Source organism: Dermacentor albipictus, chromosome 3, assembly GCF_038994185.2.
Source record: "Dermacentor albipictus isolate Rhodes 1998 colony chromosome 3, USDA_Dalb.pri_finalv2, whole genome shotgun sequence".
In the NCBI taxonomy this organism is placed as follows: domain Eukaryota; kingdom Metazoa; phylum Arthropoda; class Arachnida; order Ixodida; family Ixodidae; genus Dermacentor; species Dermacentor albipictus.
The window spans coordinates 63437308-63456875 of record NC_091823.1 but is presented as its reverse complement, the minus strand read 5'-3'; the positions used below and the strand labels follow the sequence as shown (position 1 = coordinate 63456875).

The 19568-nt window shown below is 48.1% G+C and overlaps 1 protein-coding gene and 1 long non-coding RNA gene across 3 annotated transcripts in view; one reads left to right on the top strand and one right to left on the bottom strand.

Annotated features, from left to right (window-relative positions):
• Positions 1–19568, bottom strand: part of LOC135898808 (uncharacterized) — a 190169-nt gene that overhangs the window by 155165 nt on the left and 15436 nt on the right. The gene's annotated exons all lie outside the window — the stretch shown is intronic.
• LOC135898803 (alpha-tocopherol transfer protein-like) lies at positions 1874–19374 on the top strand. The gene is made up of 6 exons (XM_065427972.1): positions 1874–2161; positions 10010–10158; positions 11741–11992; positions 17968–18161; positions 18948–19058; positions 19199–19374. Exons 1-6 carry the CDS (start codon positions 1893–1895, stop codon positions 19364–19366), a joined length of 1143 nt encoding a protein of 380 aa, XP_065284044.1. The 5' UTR covers positions 1874–1892; the 3' UTR covers positions 19367–19374.

Below are 19568 nucleotides of genomic sequence, written 5' to 3'. Positions count from 1 at the left end.
ACCTGTTCACAAATGGCTTCCAGGAAATTAGATGCATTTCTTTATTTCCGGGACAGCTAAGAATTTCAGCATTATTCATCTCTAATGCCGCATTATTGCTCAACAAAACCGACTCGTTTCAGAACAAGCTACCGGTGATGCACGTGAGTTCTTTCTTTCTAAACTTTCGAAGGCATAATTTGACAATAAATATAGGCAGCAATTTGTTAGCTTCGCTAGACGCTTGATTTTCTTGCGAGGCAGGCGAGATTCCGTATATATTGAAACGCGTATAATAGAAAAAAGAGAGGGGGGGGGGTGCCTTTCGAAACACCGCTTCATGAGCAGGAACTGGGATTGCGTCCTCTCGCCGTGCCATAAATCACTTGGAAGAAGTGGTTAGAAGCCATTTCATGTCATTTACCATTTTGGACACATGCATGATATTTTTTTCTGATCTCTTTCGTTTTGACGTCTCGAATTCACAATACAAGTCGTTGACCATTCGCACAATTAGAAGTACACGTTCTTCCCAGAGCGAGTGCCCTTATAATCATTTCTACACAAGCACACTTACGTGTGGCCTGATATAGGTTACACCGCGCAGGTAAATTTAGCATATATTTAACACCGGCTACACCGACACCGACCCGACTACACCAAGCTCAATGTTTCGTGACGGTCCGCAGAGTTGGCGAGTGACTAGCGATATTACGTATTTGATACAATTAGGCTATTGAAAAGTACAGAACATCTACGTTCAATGCCTGGGGCACGAAGAGAACAAATCTACCGCAAGTGAGCACACCCGCTAGTGATTATAAGCAGAAAATTAACAAGTGACTGCACCGACGAATGTTACGGAGCCAGAAACACGACCCATTAACGAAATCTGAAAGCTTGGACAGTTTGTAATATATTTCTAGGCTGCTTTTTGTTCAATCACCGCGTACCCTGCGCACACTGTTTGGACAAGACATAATGGCTCCAAAAGTGCTTGTATGTCCTTTGAAGTTGTTACCAAAGCTTCGTCCACCCAGTCACTGCCAACAATATCTGCTGAAACCGAGGTCATGCTCATCTACTGTAAACACGGAGGCAACGGAGGAATCTGAGGCAAGCCATGAACGCATCACCACGTAATCAAACGTGGCGGCACCCACGGAATTGCCATGAAAATGGTCTATACCGGAGGGAAGCAGCTGCTTGCAGCAGGTCCATATGGTCAGATAAACCTGGGGACATTTTGCATGGGAATCTTGTTTCTAAGTATCCCTTTGCCGAATCCTGAGGACATCTTGCTGGGGAATCTTACTTCTAAAGGTGCCTTTGCCTAGATACTGCGGAAGTTGGACGTACTTTGACGTTCCGCCGCTTAAACTTGCAGACAAATGTGATCACAGCGGATGTTACAGAGTTCGTTATGGCAAAGCATACGTTTTCTGTCGTAAGTGCTTGGCCCGTGTCACAGGAGCGGGCACTAACACAAGGTTTTACGATCCGCATTGTTAGGGCTGTCGCCGACGGCAGAAGTACGTGCTACACAGACATGCTTGGCGTTTGCGTCACCCAGGCATGAACAACTGCAGTATAAAAATGAATATTTTACAATTAAAGGAATTTGCGGTGACAATGTGTCATCATTCATTGATCTGAGGCCGCTGAAATGGCATTTATCTCGCAAAAAATAATATCTCGAGACTAACTGTAGCGTACACAAATGCACCAAGCATAACACTTCAGCAATCATTGGTCGAAACATGTTATAGCGTCTCATAAGCTCAAAGCTGGAAGACCATATAAATGTTGATAAAAAAACCGGCGGAACCCATATTGCGATGACCGTTAACGGTAATGGGTATTGAAATTATTAAAGATAACGACACAACGGATTGCCACCATGGAAACGAGTTATGAGGCGTCTACTGCACCGGGATTCCTCTTCCGCCCTCCCCTGTGAACACAGGGCTCCATTTACCGCCTCCGCCGCGAAGCCTGCGCGTGGCCTCCGAAATGCATGCCCCTGCCGAGAGAGCAGTACACGGCCTTCGAGACGGGAAACGTGGCGCTCCGGTGCCAGCTTCGGTGACAATTGCTCCCTCGCTTGCCACCTACTCAGTGGCATGTGCTCAGCGACCCAAGTTGGCGAGAGGTTCATTGAAGTTGGCGACAGGTTCATTGGGTACGTACCCAGTGCATTCACGGCGCAGCTCGGTATAGCGTTAGCGTGAAAGGCGTTCATTGAAAGCGGCACATACCCGGTGCATTTGTGGCGCAGCATCCTAATGCGTCGGGTTGCTGTCAATGAGGAACCGTTGCGCTGTGAGTTTGAGTTAGCTTAGCATCGGATAAATTTAAGGGATATTTTTCGTCATTGTAGAGCAACACATTCCCAGTGGCTCATGTCTAATTACCCAAGTTGGCGTACAAGATGTCCCCTGAAGAGCTGCACAAACCTACTGGCGCACATCCAGGGAGCCAAGCTGGCATCAATGAAGTCCGTTGAAGACCGACATAGCCAGAGTGGCATATATCGAATGCTCCAAGTCAGCGTCAAATATTTTCTTCAGAGAGTAGTGCCTGCCCCAGTCCCGTATCTACAGTAACCCATGTTGTCGTGAAAGACGTTCGTTGAAAAGCGGCACGTATGTACACATTACCACATACTCAGTCACCCAAGTTGGTTTTATGGTTGGTTTCGAACCCTCTTCCATCAGAACAGGAGCCCGATGCGCTACCCATTAGACCACGAACTACCCCGTGACCCAGGTAAGCGGGAAACTGGTTAGATCGAAACATAAAAAGATACACACACAGAGTCTGCGGAAACTGCGTGAAGCACCCAAAGAATGCTGACACAATAAAATTTTGCAAGAAACGCTCAATGTATAGTTTTATGACAGTGAAAAACCTGTAATACACAGAAAATTTTGCTGGCCAAAACATATTGGAGGTTTCTGTTCTTCCAACTACTGAAAGACAGTGCGGGACAAATATATTTGTGTAGCGCTCAAAGACCAGAACGCACTCTTTCCGGTAGTGCGCACTAGTAGGCATGCAGTGAAACACCGATATATTTAAGTGGCACAAGCGACCATCAAATTCCAGCATAATGTGATTGGTGTAATTGCCCAAGGTGCAAATCATAGGCCTGAGCTCTTAAGTTATTCATTACTGCACCGGAGACAGTACCAAACTCCTCTATGGTAGAGTTCTATTGATGATGGGCTTGTCCTTGCCGAAGAATACGATACAAGCAGCGTATGCTAGCACTGTTACGTCATTAACCAGGGCATTAAAACCACGATCATTGCTGCAGCTCAATGTGATCAAAGTGGTTCAAGTGCAGGGTCAACAAGAGCGAGGAAATAAGAAATCCTTGTTTCACGGAAGAAAGGATGTGGCTGGGTTGTGAGAGGTTACCATTTCCAACGAAGCAAGTTGTACAATGACTATAACAAGGTCGAACACCATTAGGCCTTGTGTAACCACCATTGGCATTTTCTAGAAGAGAAACTAAAAAGAAATGCCGGACTCGATAAAATGCTTTCGCGAGGTAAATCCCAAGCATTGAAAGTTGCTAATAAGAATTGAAACAGCTTGTACGGAGCCGCCTTTTATACCATATGTTTGACGTGGACCAATAAGAACTGACATTGCAAACTGCAATCGATTTGACAACATTTTTGCAAACATCTTGTAGTCAACGTTTGACAGTGTAATCGGTCTGGAACTCTCAAGAGAATTCTTCCCTGTCAGCACTTTTAGGTATTATTACTGTGTGACTTTTTTTAGAAAGACGACGGAAAAGCCTCCAATTCAATACTCATTAAAACTATCTTCAGTAGAACAGGCATAATGGCTTAACACAGCAAGGTGGACGATTTGGTAACTGAACGTGTTCCTATAGGATGGGCAGCACAACCCGGACGAAGGACAAATGAAGTGGACGGCACGAGCGGAGATCGTCTGCGCTCGTATCGTCCGCGTTCCTATCGTCTACTTTGTCCTTCGTGCGGGTTGCGCTGCCTACCCATAGCAACGTGGTAACAATGGCCTTAAAGATTTTTCACAAGTGGAGAGAGATTATTCCAGAACATTTATCCGCGGTTTCGTAGTGCAGCTTGGCTAGGGACAAACGGAGCAACGCGCGTCCTCGTCCATAGTACTGTAGTACCTAGACAAAAGCACATTTAGAAGCAAAATCCCCAACAAAACCTGCCCACACTCATCTGATCGTACAGATTCTCCTGCACAGAACCAATCCCATACCGGTAAACTACACACCAATGTTGATGTTTATGTGGCTTGCCCCTTATGAACGGGCGGACGCAAGTGCTGCATCCTAGCAGTGATATCAAATATGAAAGCAATAAAGAAGAGTGACATAAAAAAGGCTAAAACAACAGAAAACTAAAATCTCACTTTAGATGCTATGGTCAGACTTCAGTTCATGAATCTCAACTTGCTACTCTTCACATAACGCTAGTATAGCGGTAAATTTTAATGAAGATCGAGTTTCAACCAGACAGCATACAAAAGTAATACAATCCAGTGATGTACCATATTGTACTCATCTGCTGCTGCAAAGCGTTGGAAGCGACATGGTTGTTAACCTACAGTTCTCTTATGATTATCCTTAGACGAGGAAAGTGACGCAACACAAATGTTATTGTAATAGCAATTATAGGTACACTCCGGCTTCATTTCTTCTGTCGGCGTCGCCGTGACGTTCCGTATAAGGTCCAAGGGCGATAAAATCGTTGCTGCACGCCGTATACTGTATGTGTGAGTGAAAGCCCGCGAAGGCGCCCCGGCGATCGCTGGTCAATCTCGCGCACGCAACGGAGGAAAATGGGGAGGAAGCGCGCCGCCTTCCGTTGCAAGCGACGCTTCGCGGGGAGGATAAGGGGGGGGGGGGGGGCGTTCTTCTTTAGGCGGCCGGGACGGACACACGCACCCAGCCGAGCCACGGTATATTGAGAGCCGTCTGTGACGGGTACAGAGTCTGCGCTGCGCTGTGTTTTCGCGGCTTAGTTGGCGTTGATGCGAGCGGCAGCACGAAGGTCATGCGCTCGCTGCTGCTGCCGCATTTCCTCACTGCAGCATCTTGACAGCGAGTTTCCACGGTGTTGTGCCATCACCACAAGCCCGGATTCCGAATCTGCAAGATGCAGAATCTATCCTGCGAGCGCCCTAATTCTCCCTTCACAAGTCAAGATGCTGAGCCGTCAGGCAGCGGGGTCCTGCGGGAGAAGCCTCGGCGAGCGGCATGTTTGGACGTGTCAGCGAGTACCAGACAGCCCGGCGCCGCACCTCCTCTTGCATGGAGGTCACCACGCGCGCGAACTTTGAACCGGGTGGCCAGCGCGGTCGCTGGTTGGACCCCTCGGACGACCGTCGTGTGCTGACTTTGTATTGGGCCGTTTGAGTGACAATGGTTCCTCGGGGATTATAAAAGCAGCGACGCGCTGCCTGAAAAACGGGATCCGCCGACCCACCGGGAGACAGTGTCGCTCCCGACTGGGGTGAGATGTGTCACGCGTTTTCGCCGGACGTCGCCGTGCGAGAACAGTCGCGTTTGTTGTGAGCACTCGGCCCCAGTGCCGACCCGTTCATGTCCTGTATGATAACCTGTATATAATGTATAAAGTCCCTTTCGTTATTCTCATCGACGCCTGGCTCGGAGTCTTCGCTACCAACGCTCTGTCACGAAACGGGTGACGAGCGCTACGGGACCACAAAGTCGTAATCGTGGTGCAGCGGTACAAAGATCGTAACACTGGATGGCAGCTACGGGATTGACCGGCATCAGCTACCTCGGCACGGTGAGTGCCTGAAGTTTACCTCAAACACCAGACTTTCTCTGACACAGGTTATAGTAGCTTAGGGAAGGATTTGGTGTTGCATTGTGATAACCTTGTGTGTTTCAAGCCTAGTAAGAGTGTTTTGAAAACCAGGGGATGCTGAGGGGGTAAACAGGGCAGTGTGTGAAATACTTGCATATGTCTTATTAGTAGCATTATAGTAGCGTACGGCAGGTATATTCAAAAAGGGTAAACAGCAGGAGGACAGTGTGAACGATGGAGAAGTACAAGGTGAAGGAACTTCTCGAAATTTGTGAGGAGTTGGGCATTGAGTTGGGCTCAACTAAAAGAAAGAATGCGATCCTTGAGGTCATGAGGACTGGGGACGTAACGGCTGAGGAAGCCGCAGAGGCCTTGGCGGGTATCAATGAACGTCGCGACGAGGAAAGGGAGGAAAGGAGAGAAAAGGAACGTTGCGAGGAGGAAAGAGAGGATAGGAGAGAGAGGGAACGGCGCGAGCATGAGCTTAAAATGAAAGAGTTGGAGATCCGAAATAACTCGCCGGCGCCTGGTCTCACTTCTAATGTTCCTAGAATACGCGATCAACTTCCACCCTTTGTCGTCGGAGACGATATGGCCAAATACCTCGTGAAATTTGAGCACGTGTGCGAACGGAATAGCATTGAGCGATCCCTCTGGGCACAGAATCTGTTAGCCTTGCTTCCTGGGGAGGCATCAGACGTAATAACTTGCTTATCGAAAGAGGCGTTTGAGAGCTACAGTGATGTGAAGGAAGCGCTACTGCGGAAGTACAAATTGTCGCCCGAAGCTTTCCGGCAGAGGTTCCGGTATGCAAAAAAGGGCAAGGAGTCGAATGTTGACTTCGCGTTTCGTCTAAAAGCCGACTTGGTGGAATGGCTGAAGGGCGAAGAGGTTTACGACGACCGCGACAAAATTGTCGAATGCATCGCGTTGGAGCAGTTCTACCGTTGCATTGATGAGGATGTCCGGCTCTGGCTGCAAGATAGGCTAAAGGAGGTTAAGCTAAACAAGGCAGCAGAGTTAGCGGAAGAGTATTACACCCGCCGCAGCTTGCACAGCAAGGCAGTGCGCGTAGAAAAAGCTGATAGAAGAGATGGGTTTTCCGGGAAGTCTGACGAACGGAAGCAAATCACGCGTCGCGAGTTTCGGAAAGATGAGTCTCTTACCAAAGAAACTGTAAGGGAAGGACAGAATGCATCTCAGAATGCTAACGATGGTCCCAAGCAGCGAAACGATACGACGCGTTCTTTTGAAAAACGGAAGCCGTTAACTTGCTACAATTGCAAAAAGCAAGGGCACATCGCAGCGAGCTGCCCAGAGAAAATTGCTTTTGCGACAATACGGGAAACTAACAAAAACATACGACTATTGGAGCCATATATGCGGGAAATTAAGGTAAACGGCAAGAAGTGCCGAGCACTTCGAGACTCTGCAGCAACTATGGACGTTGTCCACCCGTCTTTCGTCTCCTCGAGTGATTTTACGGGAGAGTGCGCTTGGATACGGCAAGTGGCCGAGGAGGAGAGTGTCTGTTTACCGATCGCAACGGTTACCATTGAAGGAGAGTTTGGGAAACTTAACACCGAAGCCGCTGTGTCAGCCGCCCTCCCGGAGCAATTTTCCTACCTCTTCTCAAATAGCTCGGAGCAGCTGCTGAGGGATCACGGCAAATCATTCTTTGCCGACGTGGCGTACATGGCCCCCACGCGATCCAAAGCGCGCCCGCTGTCGAGGGAACTTGACTTAGCGTCGGTGAGCGAACAGCGGTGCGGTACAGGGACCGATCAGGGTAACTTGAGTGGCGAGCAGTCACGGGAGAGGCAGAGCTCGGAGGCTGGCCTAGGCGAGCGGGTCCTGGAGGTGAGTGGGAGTGACGCGTGCAGTGCTAGCCGCGATAGAGACGCGACGCCGCAATTAGGCGACGCGGGCTCCACACTCGCTCCGGTTTCCGCCAGCTGGCAGGAGCAGGCTGCAGTTGAAAGGGAAACTCGGATTCGCGAGCAACAGGAAGATTGTTCACTAGCCGATCTGAGGAAGAGCGTCAAACGGGGAGTGAAAAAAAAAGGAGGGTTTCATTTGGCAAGGAATCTGGCTTATTGTACCGCCGCTACACGGATAAGCAGGGTCGCAAATATAAGCAGCTTCGGATTCCGCGAAAATATCGCCGGGAAAAATGAATGACCTCATTTGCTTCCTCAGAAGTATGTTTTCGGTCCAAGTGATTTCAAGGGGACCATTCTATTTGTAATTATTATTGTTGATTATTAATTGTCCTGATATTTTTGTGTGTTGTTGATTTGAAAACTGGTTGTTTGATCCTTGTGTACTAGATCGTACACCTGCCTCTTGTTGCAGCGGGAGCAAAAAGAGGGATAGCAATTTAGTTAGGTTGATTTGAATTATGGCCTTGTCTGGTGTTTGACGGGAGACCGAGGGCACTTGTTCGTGTTGGGTGTTGCCTTTTGCCGGTCGGTTTTGCAAGCTGCAGAACGACCAACCGGGACCAGTGCCGAGAAGCAAGGGCTTAGGAACGATCCGAGCGGAGCTGGTCGAAGTGCCTTGGCGACAACGCGGTGAGCAGAGCTCCTGTCCTGGCGAGTCGGACCTGGGCACGTGAAGTTACCTGGCGTCCCGACACTGGACGTGAACTTGGACTAGCCTGACGAACGTGCGCGCCTGGCATCCGAGCCACGTGGAGGCAGCTCGTCTTCCCGGCGCCTTATCTGAGGGCGGGGATGCTGTTGTGCCATCACCACAAGCCCGGATTCCGAATCTGCAAGATGCAGAATCTATCCTGCGAGCGCCCTAATTCTCCCTTCACAAGTCAAGATGCTGAGCCGTCAGGCAGCGGGGTCCTGCGGGAGAAGCCTCGGCGAGCGGCATGTTTGGACGTGTCAGCGAGTACCAGACAGCCCGGCGCCGCACCTCCTCTTGCATGGAGGTCACCACGCGCGCGAACTTTGAACCGGGTGGCCAGCGCGGTCGCTGGTTGGACCCCTCGGACGACCGTCGTGTGCTGACTTTGTATTGGGCCGTTTGAGTGACAATGGTTCCTCGGGGATTATAAAAGCAGCGACGCGCTGTCTGAAAAACGGGATCCGCCGACCCACCGGGAGACAGTGTCGCTCCCGACTGGGGTGAGATGTGTCACGCGTTTTCGCCGGACGTCGCCGTGCGAGAACAGTCGCGTTTGTTGTGAGCACTCGGCCCCAGTGCCGACCCGTTCATGTCCTGTATGATAACCTGTATATAATGTATAAAGTCCCTTTCGTTATTCTCATCGACGCCTGGCTCGGAGTCTTCGCTACCAACGCTCTGTCACGAAACGGGTGACGAGCGCTACGGGACCACAAAGTCGTAATCGTGGTGCAGCGGTACAAAGATCGTAACAACGGTCATCGAGTGAGATGTGTTGATGTTTGACTATGTGCGCGTGACACTATGCTTGGTAATTCAGTTAGTATGCGTGTGTTTACAAGTTTATACGGCTGGTAAGACGACTATTCTTACGTCGTATAGCTGTCGATTAATTTGCTATCGCAATCGATGCTTCGCCGTTCAGGCAAAACTGCGAAATTTTATTAGGCAAAACTTCTCAAAATGTCGGTACCCACTTTGTTATACTACCGTCTGCACCTACGGTAAACGAATAATCCGCAGACGGTAAGCACTTCTCAGACAAGCTAAAACATGTGACACGGAAGCACGATGCCCATGACGTCATCGGTGAAGACGGCTAGACTGGCTTGTTCGAGCAAATGTTTCGCTTTCATTTTTCACCCCTTTTCGCGACGTAGATCAGTGTAACACTTTGAGGGAGTCATCTTCGAAGAGAGTTCACCGCACCGCGAATCTATGTTTGCAATATTTAAACCTCATGCGGGAGATTTGAAGAGGAGTAGTAAGAGAAGCACAAGCACTCGCTCTCCATTTCGTACTGCCGAAAACTTCACACGCACGATGTCTAATATAATTATGGTAACTTTTGTGTATGGTGTCCAGTATACGTCACAAGTTTTGATGGATGGGGATTTAGATGTTCAGCCATTCATGTGAGCATCTCTTACATAAAACAGCTAAGCCAAAACGTACATGTGAAGTACAGATAGTAGCGATAAACACGTGCCCATAAATACTGCGCAGTGTTACCGCAAAACTGAAGTTTATTTCTGCATTTTTAGGACGTTTATCGTGGTGCTGAGCGAGAATACTGTTCAAGTGCCTCAGGAACTTGCGGTTTCAAACCTTGAGGACTGGGAAGGTAATGTGGTCGGCGCAACACTACAAACCAGAAAGGAATCGCTACAGCGCTTGCAGCAACTTCACAAAGGTAAGTCAAAATTTAATGTTCACGAAGTATGTTGGGCAAGCTGAAATCTTACCAAGAAAGAACGAGAAGACACGGACGGGATTCACGCTATATATAGCTGCTGTATTTGAAAATATGAACGACTGACAGACACACACGCGCACACACATACACATGCGCGCACAGTTGAGTCCTGTACGCTAAAATTCCGAATGGCATATTAAGGTCCTGCAATGGGCCAAAGCGAATCCAATCCAATCCCACGCTTGGTGGATTTTTACATGAGAGCCATAGGATTCAACAAAACCACTACGCTCCAAATCCGCTCAATACGTGGTGCATAACGTTGCTTTTTCCGAGCTTGAAAGAAGCCCATGGATACACACAAAGTGCCTCGAGCGGCCAGTCACGCGGCACTTATACCCGGTGGCACATACCCAATGACCTAAGCCCACATACCCAGTGACCCCGTGTCCCGTGCACAATGACACACCTTAGCGCGAAAGAGGTTCATTGAAGAGTGGCGCATACCGGGTAGCACTTAGTGACCCAAATTGGCATCCAAAAGGTTCGTTGAAGAGCGGCACATATACTCGGCAGCACATACTCAGTGACCCAAGCTGGCGTCGAAGAGGTTCAATAAAGAGCCACACACACACAGTGTCCCATGCCCAACGACCCACGTTAGCGCGAAAGAGGTTCATTAAAGAGCACGTGGCGCATACCCAGGGGCACTTTACCCAGTGACCCAAATTGGCGTCCAGGAGGTTCGCTGAAGAGCGGCACATATACCCGGCTGTACATACCCAGTGACTCAAGATGGCGTCAAAGAGGTTCAATAAAGACCCACACACACCCCGTGTCCCATGCCCAATGACCCACATTAGCGCGAAAGAGGTTCATTTAAGAGTGACGCATACGAAGTAGCACATACCGAGCGACCCGAATTGGCCCGACGGTTGGTTTCAAACTTGGTTCCACCTTCACAGTAGTCAGATGTCTACCCTTTCTACCATGGACTACCCAATGACCGAAGTTGACGTTAAAGAGGTTAGCCGAGGACATGCCGAAAGCTTTGTCAAGTTCCCAAAGAATGGTAATCGTATTATAAGTGCTTAGTGCAGGCAACGTCAACGTAATAGCGGTGCATCAATGTTTCCACGCTTCGAGGTCACTTCAGGTATGCACATAATTTCAGTGCAAGGCCTACAGTGGATAAAATGTATTTTTTTGGTTTCATCTACAAATCATGCCGCAGGTGATCTTGTCGCCGAGAGCTTTCCTATGGCGTTTTAACGTCGCGGGTGAACAGCGAAATGGTGCATTCTTCTGCATGTTCATGTGCACATTTTCACCAGCTAGTTCGCTCGCTCACTTCTAGATATGTCGGATATATGATTGGGAGCGCACTGAAACGCTATTCCGAGATCGCGAGTTCCCGCAACATGTGAAAGCTCCGCAATTTCACAATGATCAAACTCTCTGCTACAACTCCTGACCTGACTCTTATGTTAAGAAATTTGGTTACGGGATTACTGATCTTGTACTTGCATTCTCACTTCCATTCTTCTTCAGTAATGACCTCCTTTATGTGTCTTTTTAGGAGATACACTGCTCAAGGAGCCTCAAGATGAAAAGGTGCTCGTGATGTTCCTTCGCTCGCGAAAGTACGACGTTACGTCTACGTTTAGAGCCATCGAGAACTACTTTCGGGCTCGTAAAGATATCCCGGAGTTCTTCAGAAATCTTACACCGGCCAATATTCCATACAAGACTGTCTGCACAGACAATAGGCTCATGTTGGTTTCTAAAGAAAAGGATTATCTGGGAAGATCAGTGGGGCTGCTGCGAATAGGTAAGAAACGTTATTACGTAACCTTCAAGGTACGAAGAGTTCAACGTTGCAATTATATTTTTATTCACTAACCGTTCTTTTGCTTTTTACTGCGCTAAGCAGTTATGAGTTAGGAATGTTTGCAACATCACATTCAAAAAGGCCCGTCTTTGAATTCGGTTTCTTTCACGTTCATCAGCCCTTTGAGTATCATATAAACAAACTAGATGAGCAAGGAGTGATCTTAGAGGGGCACTTAAACACTAAAGTCAAGAAATACATTTCACGTCAAAATAGTCTACTTCATAAATGTTTGCAGCACAAAGTACTTCGACGCGTTCAGCAGAAGAGGAGTTACTGGCAGTCGAAGGTCGCTCACCTTCCATCACCTTCGCAGTGCTCCCGCTCCTTCTTTAATGTCTTCCACCGCGAAGGCTACAGCGCAGCAGGGCGTGCACACAACACTCCGCCTGCTTAACGTCACCATGGCGTGCAGTACAAATTTCATTTTTGATGTTCACATAGACGTCTCTCCTTCGATTTTTGCGCCTACGACGCGTCAAACTCGGAGGCTCTCCTCCAACTTACGGTTGAGTGCGCGGTGTCTCATCTCTTTACTGTGCTACAGTGTACCAGATAACTACGTGCGGCGGTTTTCCCGCACCCAATGGCAACTAGTGCACGTTCTTTCGTGTGTATCTCTGCTGCAATCACACAATTTCCGAGGGTGAAACGAAACGCTGTCGTTATGTTCGCTTGTGTGAGTACGTCGGCAGCGCCCCCATCGGCTAAGCAATGGCTGCCGCACGCGGACTCGCATTGAAAGGATTGCTAACATAACGAGCTTCGACCATGATGGCGACACACCTCGAAGGTATGCAACTCGGGGAGCAGACGACCTGTTTTTTGGTGCCCAGCCCGCCAGGAGCCTGCAGCCACGTCACCCACAGAGACGACTCGGAGCACGTGGCTGTCCTCAGCGAGCCGTAGTGAGCTCACCGAGAGGGCTCGTCGCGGGAACCCGTGGCGGCCGTGGTATCGCTACGTAGCAGACGGAGCTACATGTAACTGTGAACAACGTTTGCTATCTGCACGACAGGGCTGGAATGCGCACTCGCGCTCATGTGGTCCAGTCTGGCCGTACTACGTGTTGTGTACCGGCTTCGTACTGCGCCAGCTTGACCGAAGGAAAGTTGCAACAACCAAATTGCGCATCTTTAAGCGTTCTCAATAGCCGAATGCGGAACGACGACTGCCAAGACGCCCAGCAAGGAGTGGCCAGCAGTGAGCGCGCGCTGTCAACCGTACGTGTGATCTTAACTTAAGTTTCGCGCTGTTCGACGCTAGTTGAGTGTTCAAAGCTACTCGGCCAGACCCGACGGCTACGACATCGATAAGCAGTGTGATAAACGTTCAACTCCTACGCAGGCGACCGAGCGTGAGCAAACTATACTCGGCTTCTACTGAAAGTACGTAACTCCCATCGAAATTCGCTACGCAGATTTTGGATTCCTGTTTATTGAACGGCGTTAATAAATATAGAGTAACAGTCGGAAAAAGCGCTATGATCTAAACGCTCTTGTTGATTGGATATGGGAATCTTGCATATGGCGACATATGCAATCCGCTGGTAGCTTCGACACAGGTGAGGAGAAGGCCTTATTTGAAAACAGAGTGTGTGAGGAAAAGGTGACTTCACGCTGGCCTTGTGAGAGCCAAAAACAGTGCACGACTGCAAAATTTGGCTGAAATGTTCACACCAGCGTATATTATTAGTGGACTACATTTTTTGCCAAGCCCGCGGGTTGGTTCTGGACCCTTTAAAACAAGACGTTTTAACTCCTCAATGGCGCCATCAAAAACAGAAAAAAAAGGAAAACGCGGAATAAGCAGCTCCAAGCCATTGACTGCCCTATAAGCAACTCCATTGTAATGTGCCCTTTCACATGGCCTAGCATCCTGTGTCATACATCCTAACGAATGTTTACATATGCTGTTAGCACCGAGATCTTTGAGTGCCGTCCTCTCACGTGTGACGTCAGTGGGAGGACTCCTCTGCTTCGCCGTGCGCGCTCTCTATTTGAAGGCAACTTGAAGCTGTCGGCCGACCTGCTCTGCTCGAGTTTTTGAAATTCGAGCCTGCAGGTTTTTTCGACCAGTATGTATGGAATACTCCGGGACACTACTCCCTGTGAAATCCAGCGGCGTAGTCCTCGTCATCGGGCTCACTGTGGATTGCTCCTGGCGTCGTCCGCTAGCCGTCAGCGTATATACACACGTACAGTCTTGGTAAAAAAACTTGAACCCGCCGTGAACGACCGCCGAGCGGCTGCGTCCCGCTATCGCGGCGCGGCCGCCGTCGGTACGCACCGCTGCTCGCTTGCGCCGAAGATAAAGAGGGCGAGGGAAGCCTCTCTCTTACTTTCAAGCATGCTTTGATAACTGGGCTCGTGAAAAACTAGTGCAGCGTTCGTTCTGCCAGCTGCGAGGTCGTCTTGGGGCCGCCGTGGTACGACGCTTCGTGCGAGTAGATGCGGTGGCCTGGGCGAAACTGCCTGGCTTCCATGCAGCGCATTATAGTATAAAAAAATTCCTAATGATCGAAATTACGTATTACACTTTTATTCCACACATTCAAAGGCGAGAGCCTTCGCATTATGCTTTTAGATAAAAATGCTGAGTGCTGCGTTTCTGAGTGCGATGAAAACAAAAGATAAAAATAACTAACATCTCTCAGTGCTGTCTAGCGTTGTTGCAGGTTTTATTGTAATATGCGGGCAATTCAATCATCCTTCGTTTAGAAAAGACCAGAAGCAATAATTTCGACTACGAAGGCTCTCTTCGGAAAGGGCTTGTAAACACCGTTACAACATTTCACATACGTTGGCCGCACTTCTCCATTCAGGAACGACCAAACGAGTGAGTTTGGCGTTGAAGTTCTTTGATTAAACCCGCAGTGATATTACGAAAACCTTTCGGGACTAGCCGATTGAGTTAGACCCATTCTCTCGGCATTTTGGATAGGGCCCACTTCCATGCACACATGAGGCCAGTGTAAGTTCATCCCGTTTGCGTTGGGCATCACGCGTTTGAATCGCGTAAAGTAGACCAGGGCCACGAGATTATAGGATTCTCGCATAGTGAAGGCATCCCACCGGCGGTGCTGTCGCTGTCACGGGTTCACTGAAAGAAGTATTTTAGGTATAGTTTATTGAGGTATCGTTCGTCTATGCGGGAAAGGGCTTCACAGGCAGTTTAAAAAAAATGGTTATACGTATCGTCCCTTCAACCAGAAACCTTGGCTAGTTTACAGTCAAGCACATGGGCAAGCTGCAATTGTTCGGGGCAACCACAGACAAAGCCACACACAGTGCCTTGAAGGCATGCAACCCCCCCCCCCCCCCCTGTGATTTCGTCGAGAGACACAGGTGCCAGGCTGAAGCTTATGCTTTCTTGATTAATTTGCTGCTTGTGACATTCATGATTACACATACGAGATGCCATTGTGGCATGGTATTTATATATCATTAAGCTGCTGAAGTCAGATCTTAGCTACGATCCCGGCAAAGTGCCCATGCACAGGACTATTCATAGCGCTGTTCCTTTACTTCGGTACCCGAAAACAATAACTGATGATTACGATACTCGGAATTGTGGAATTTGAGTGTATCGCGTTTGACAGCGGTCGCCAGAGACCCCCGCCCTCTCATCCAGCATACGCTGCAAACGGCATGCTAGCCGGTCGGGTGGCTTCCATTCGCCACCGTGGCGTTCGCGCCGCGCTCGCCGCACTAGTTTTTTACGAGCGCCGCTATCAAACGACGCTTTAGAGCAGAGACATGCTTCCCTCGCCCTCTTTATCCTCGACGCAAGCCAGCAGCGGCGCGCGCCGACGGTGGCAGCGCCGCGATAGCGGGGCGCAGCTGCTCCCCGGCCGTTCACAGCGGGTTCACGTTTTTTTGACCAAGAGCGTACGTGTACGACGTTGGCTTCTCGCCATTGCTGTACCGTTTTCATGGAGCACTTATAATGGTTTGTCGGCAGCTTTTTGACAATTAACGGCAGGATATGGCCTTCAGCTTTGGTACCTGCTTGGTTGCCCACTCCTTTTACCACAATCTTATCTTTCTTTTCCCTCTTTCCCGTCCTCAGGAATAGGGTAGCCAAACGGACGCATTTCTGGTTAACATCTCTGCCTTCTCTTTTTATTTCTTCCTCCTCCAACCCCGTTTACCACAGGCATTCCCATTTTGTTCCTGCCCAACGCGCTAAGCATATCCCAAAAGAAGTTTGATACGATACTCAAGAAACTAGAGCAGAAAAAAAAAGAACTAAAGCAGCGCATGCGCGCGCTGCTTTAGAGGTATTGCAGCAAAATGTGGTCTAGTGCGTCTGATTAAAGGGCGGACAAAATTAGTGAGCAAAACAAAATTGCACAGTCTTGTGCTGCACTACTGACCATCGCATAATTTTTAATTAAGATGGACTACTTCCACCGTGATACTGCTCGCCCGCACATGTTGGTCGGCTCCGGGTAACCCTTTCTTTCCTTGCTCCTACCGCGCCTAGCGTGCACATTCACTGGGCTCGTTTCGCCGTGCGATGATAATTAGTGCTATCGCGTAATAATAACAGGTGACAGCCTTTTCTTACATCACCGTTTCCAATATATATTCTGCCCTGTAAGCAGGTCATCCCTACTTTGAACTAAAACAAGAAAATTGACAAGTTTGGGTTTGCTGCAACTTGACTGAATAAGTTGCCGGAGTGCAAAACAGGCAAAGAAAAGGGGGGGGGGGGGGGGAGGTGAAGTACAAAGACTACATGTTCACAGGCTTTTTCTGCGTTTTTTTACACAATATTTTCGTTACTAGTCTGATAAAGTGATGTGTTCCGAATGGTTTCCGGCATTCGGAAAGTGCGTTGAACAGAAATAGTATTATGTTAACCTAAACAAACATATATTTATTTCTGCTTTAGAAAGTGGTAATGAAATTTATATGCAAGAAAATAGTGCAAATCATGCTTAACAATTGCGAACGACAGCGCGTGGTGCCCCACTAATATTCAAGGTAAGCGACTTCTCAATAAAATCGCAATACCTTTGCTGTGAGAAAAAGCTTTATATTTACAACACCAAGTGACTGGAATTACGAGCGCACTGAGAAATTCGCATTGAGAATCGCATATAGCCACTGGGTGGTCATATTGGGTGGTTATACGAAAGATACATTTAATATATGAGGTTTGTTGTCCTCATATCGCTGGCATTAACAAAGCTAACACTAAGACAAAAAAAAAACAGTTCGTAATTGGACAGTGCCATGCTACGCGAGAACGCATTCAGAGCGCGAGCAAACGCACGAACATGAAGCAATTCTAGCCACAGTGTAGCAGTCTACAAAGGCGAGACCTCCCTCTGACGTCATGGGAGTGCCCTTCGCAGCGCCGCCACATGTAGCGCACGAAGCCAAAGGGCAATGTTCAAGAGTGCTCTTCGGTAGCATGCCGCTGTACAATGTTGTCAGTTTGAGCTAATGCAAGTAGACAATTTCATCCTAAATCTTTATCTACGCATTCGAGCGTGGTGCTACAAACAGGCCGTGATGTTTCAGGGATATTCTCGTAATTGCTTAGTGAAGTAAATTATAAACATTATTAGTTTGGTTCGATCTGAGAATCCAGTAGCTGTAATGCGTGCTGCCAAAAACTGCACAATCACATTGCATCGTTCGTAAAAGTTGCATCATAAGTTATAACATTCCTCGCCTTGTTGAAGAACGGCGTTAACTGCTCACATGAAAAGTCGCAAAAGAAAACATGAAAATTATGTCTTTCATGATTGAAAATGGTCGAAAGAAGAAATTTGGCTTATATTATGGGGACAGTATCAGCTATGGCGCTTTCATAGAAGCACATGTCTTAATATGTAAGCATTTATTTTCGTAGCTATAACTTCATTTCGAGAACTTTATTTCTTTCAACTACACTTCCAGGAGCATGGAAACCCAGCATCTGTTCGCTTACAGAACTCACGAGATGTCTGCTTGTCCTCACTGAAAGCCATTTGACCGAAGAGGAAACGCAGATTAAAGGTTTCGTGAGTGTCTTCGATGTGGAAGGGCTGAGTCCGTATCACCTGGCACACCTGACTCCCCGGTACTTCATGAAAATACTTCACGTTCTCCAGGTGAATGCTGAATTCCGAAAATGGTTTCTCCTCTGCTCTCGATATTCCAAATGTCTTAATGTCTGGAATACTTCGCTGACAATGCACACCCAAACTTAGGGCGTCAGCATAGCAGGTGTTGTCGGGCGGTCCTTCTTCTAAGCACTGACCGATATAAGCACTACTCAGGTTTGGTGACTTGACAGGAACCGGCGAATTGAGGGTGCAATGGCCAGTGACTGTATTGGTTGAAAGATCAGCCATAAGGCAAAAGAACAATGCCATGCAAATGCCATACCAATGCCAACAAATGCCATACCAGAAATTTCATTCTGATTGTATTCAGAAATGCGCAAAGCTAGGAGCTTGACGATGAACTGAAGATTGTTATTTGTTTGTGCGCCTGTCTGTCTGTCTGTCTGTCTGTCTGTCTGTCTGTCTGTGCGTCTCTCTGCTTGTGTTTGTTTGTTTGTTAATGTGTTTGTGTGTTCGTCTGTTTGTTTGTTTGTTTGTTTGTTTGTTTGTTTGTTTGTTTGTTTGTTTGTTTGTTTGTTTGTTTGTTTGTTTGTTTGTTTGTTTGTTTGTTTGTTTGTTTGTTTGTTTGTTTGTTTGTTTGTTTGTTTGTTTGTTTGTTTGTCGAGCGAAAGGAAAGACGTGGTGAATAACACGCCTTTCCACCCACACCTATACCCAGGGAACCGATCGGTAAGTTCTTTAGCTTCGGGTAAGACCTCCTTGTGCACACATACTTAAGACGATTGTCAGTTGCATTCGTTTTACTGAGCACCACTCGAAATTTACTTTCAGGACTGCCTTCCGCTAAGGACAGAAAAAATATATGTCGTGAACAACCCACCAATATTCGCTGTCTTATTTGCTGTGGCGAAGCCGTTCTTGCATAGGAAGCTCCTGAGCAAAGTGAGTAGACTTGCGGAGTTCCACACACCTCATTACGTGTTAGGTGCACTTGTAACAATCTTGCGATTGCGGGCACCTTCATAAGCTCTGAAACACTGACGATGGGATGCATTTGAACGAGGCGTATAATTTGCTTCCAGATCGAGCTGCTTGGTTACAACTTCAGCAAGCTTCTGGCCGTAGTACCAGCCGACATAATACCTAAGAGACATGGAGGTACTCTTGAAGACTTTGACTACCACAGCCAAGAGACATTCATAGAACAACGAAGCCCCTACTTTGAGCAGATGGATCGTTGCGGTTACTAAACTGTAATGAACAATGTGTTGTTTTGTTACACATAGAGCAAGTGCCGCCTTGGTATGAAGCCAAGGGTCGGCACAAAACATATAGCCTGTTTTGCAATGATTAGGTGCTGGAGAACAACTGCTGCTCCTGTCATCGGTCACTGAGGAGTGCGATAGCGCAGACATTTCGGATATCATTTCAGATTTCACAGCTTCGTCTGCT

Coding starts and splice junctions, on each gene's coding strand:
- LOC135898803 (XM_065427972.1), top strand. CDS start 1,893: ATGAGGCGTCTACTGCACCGGGATTCCTCTTCCGCCCTCCCCTGTGAA. Junction 2,162..10,009: donor GTTGGCGACAGGTTCATTGG/GTACGTACCCAG, acceptor CTGCATTTTTAG/GACGTTTATCGTGGTGCTGA. Junction 11,993..17,967: donor AGTGGGGCTGCTGCGAATAG/GTAAGAAACGTT, acceptor CTACACTTCCAG/GAGCATGGAAACCCAGCATC.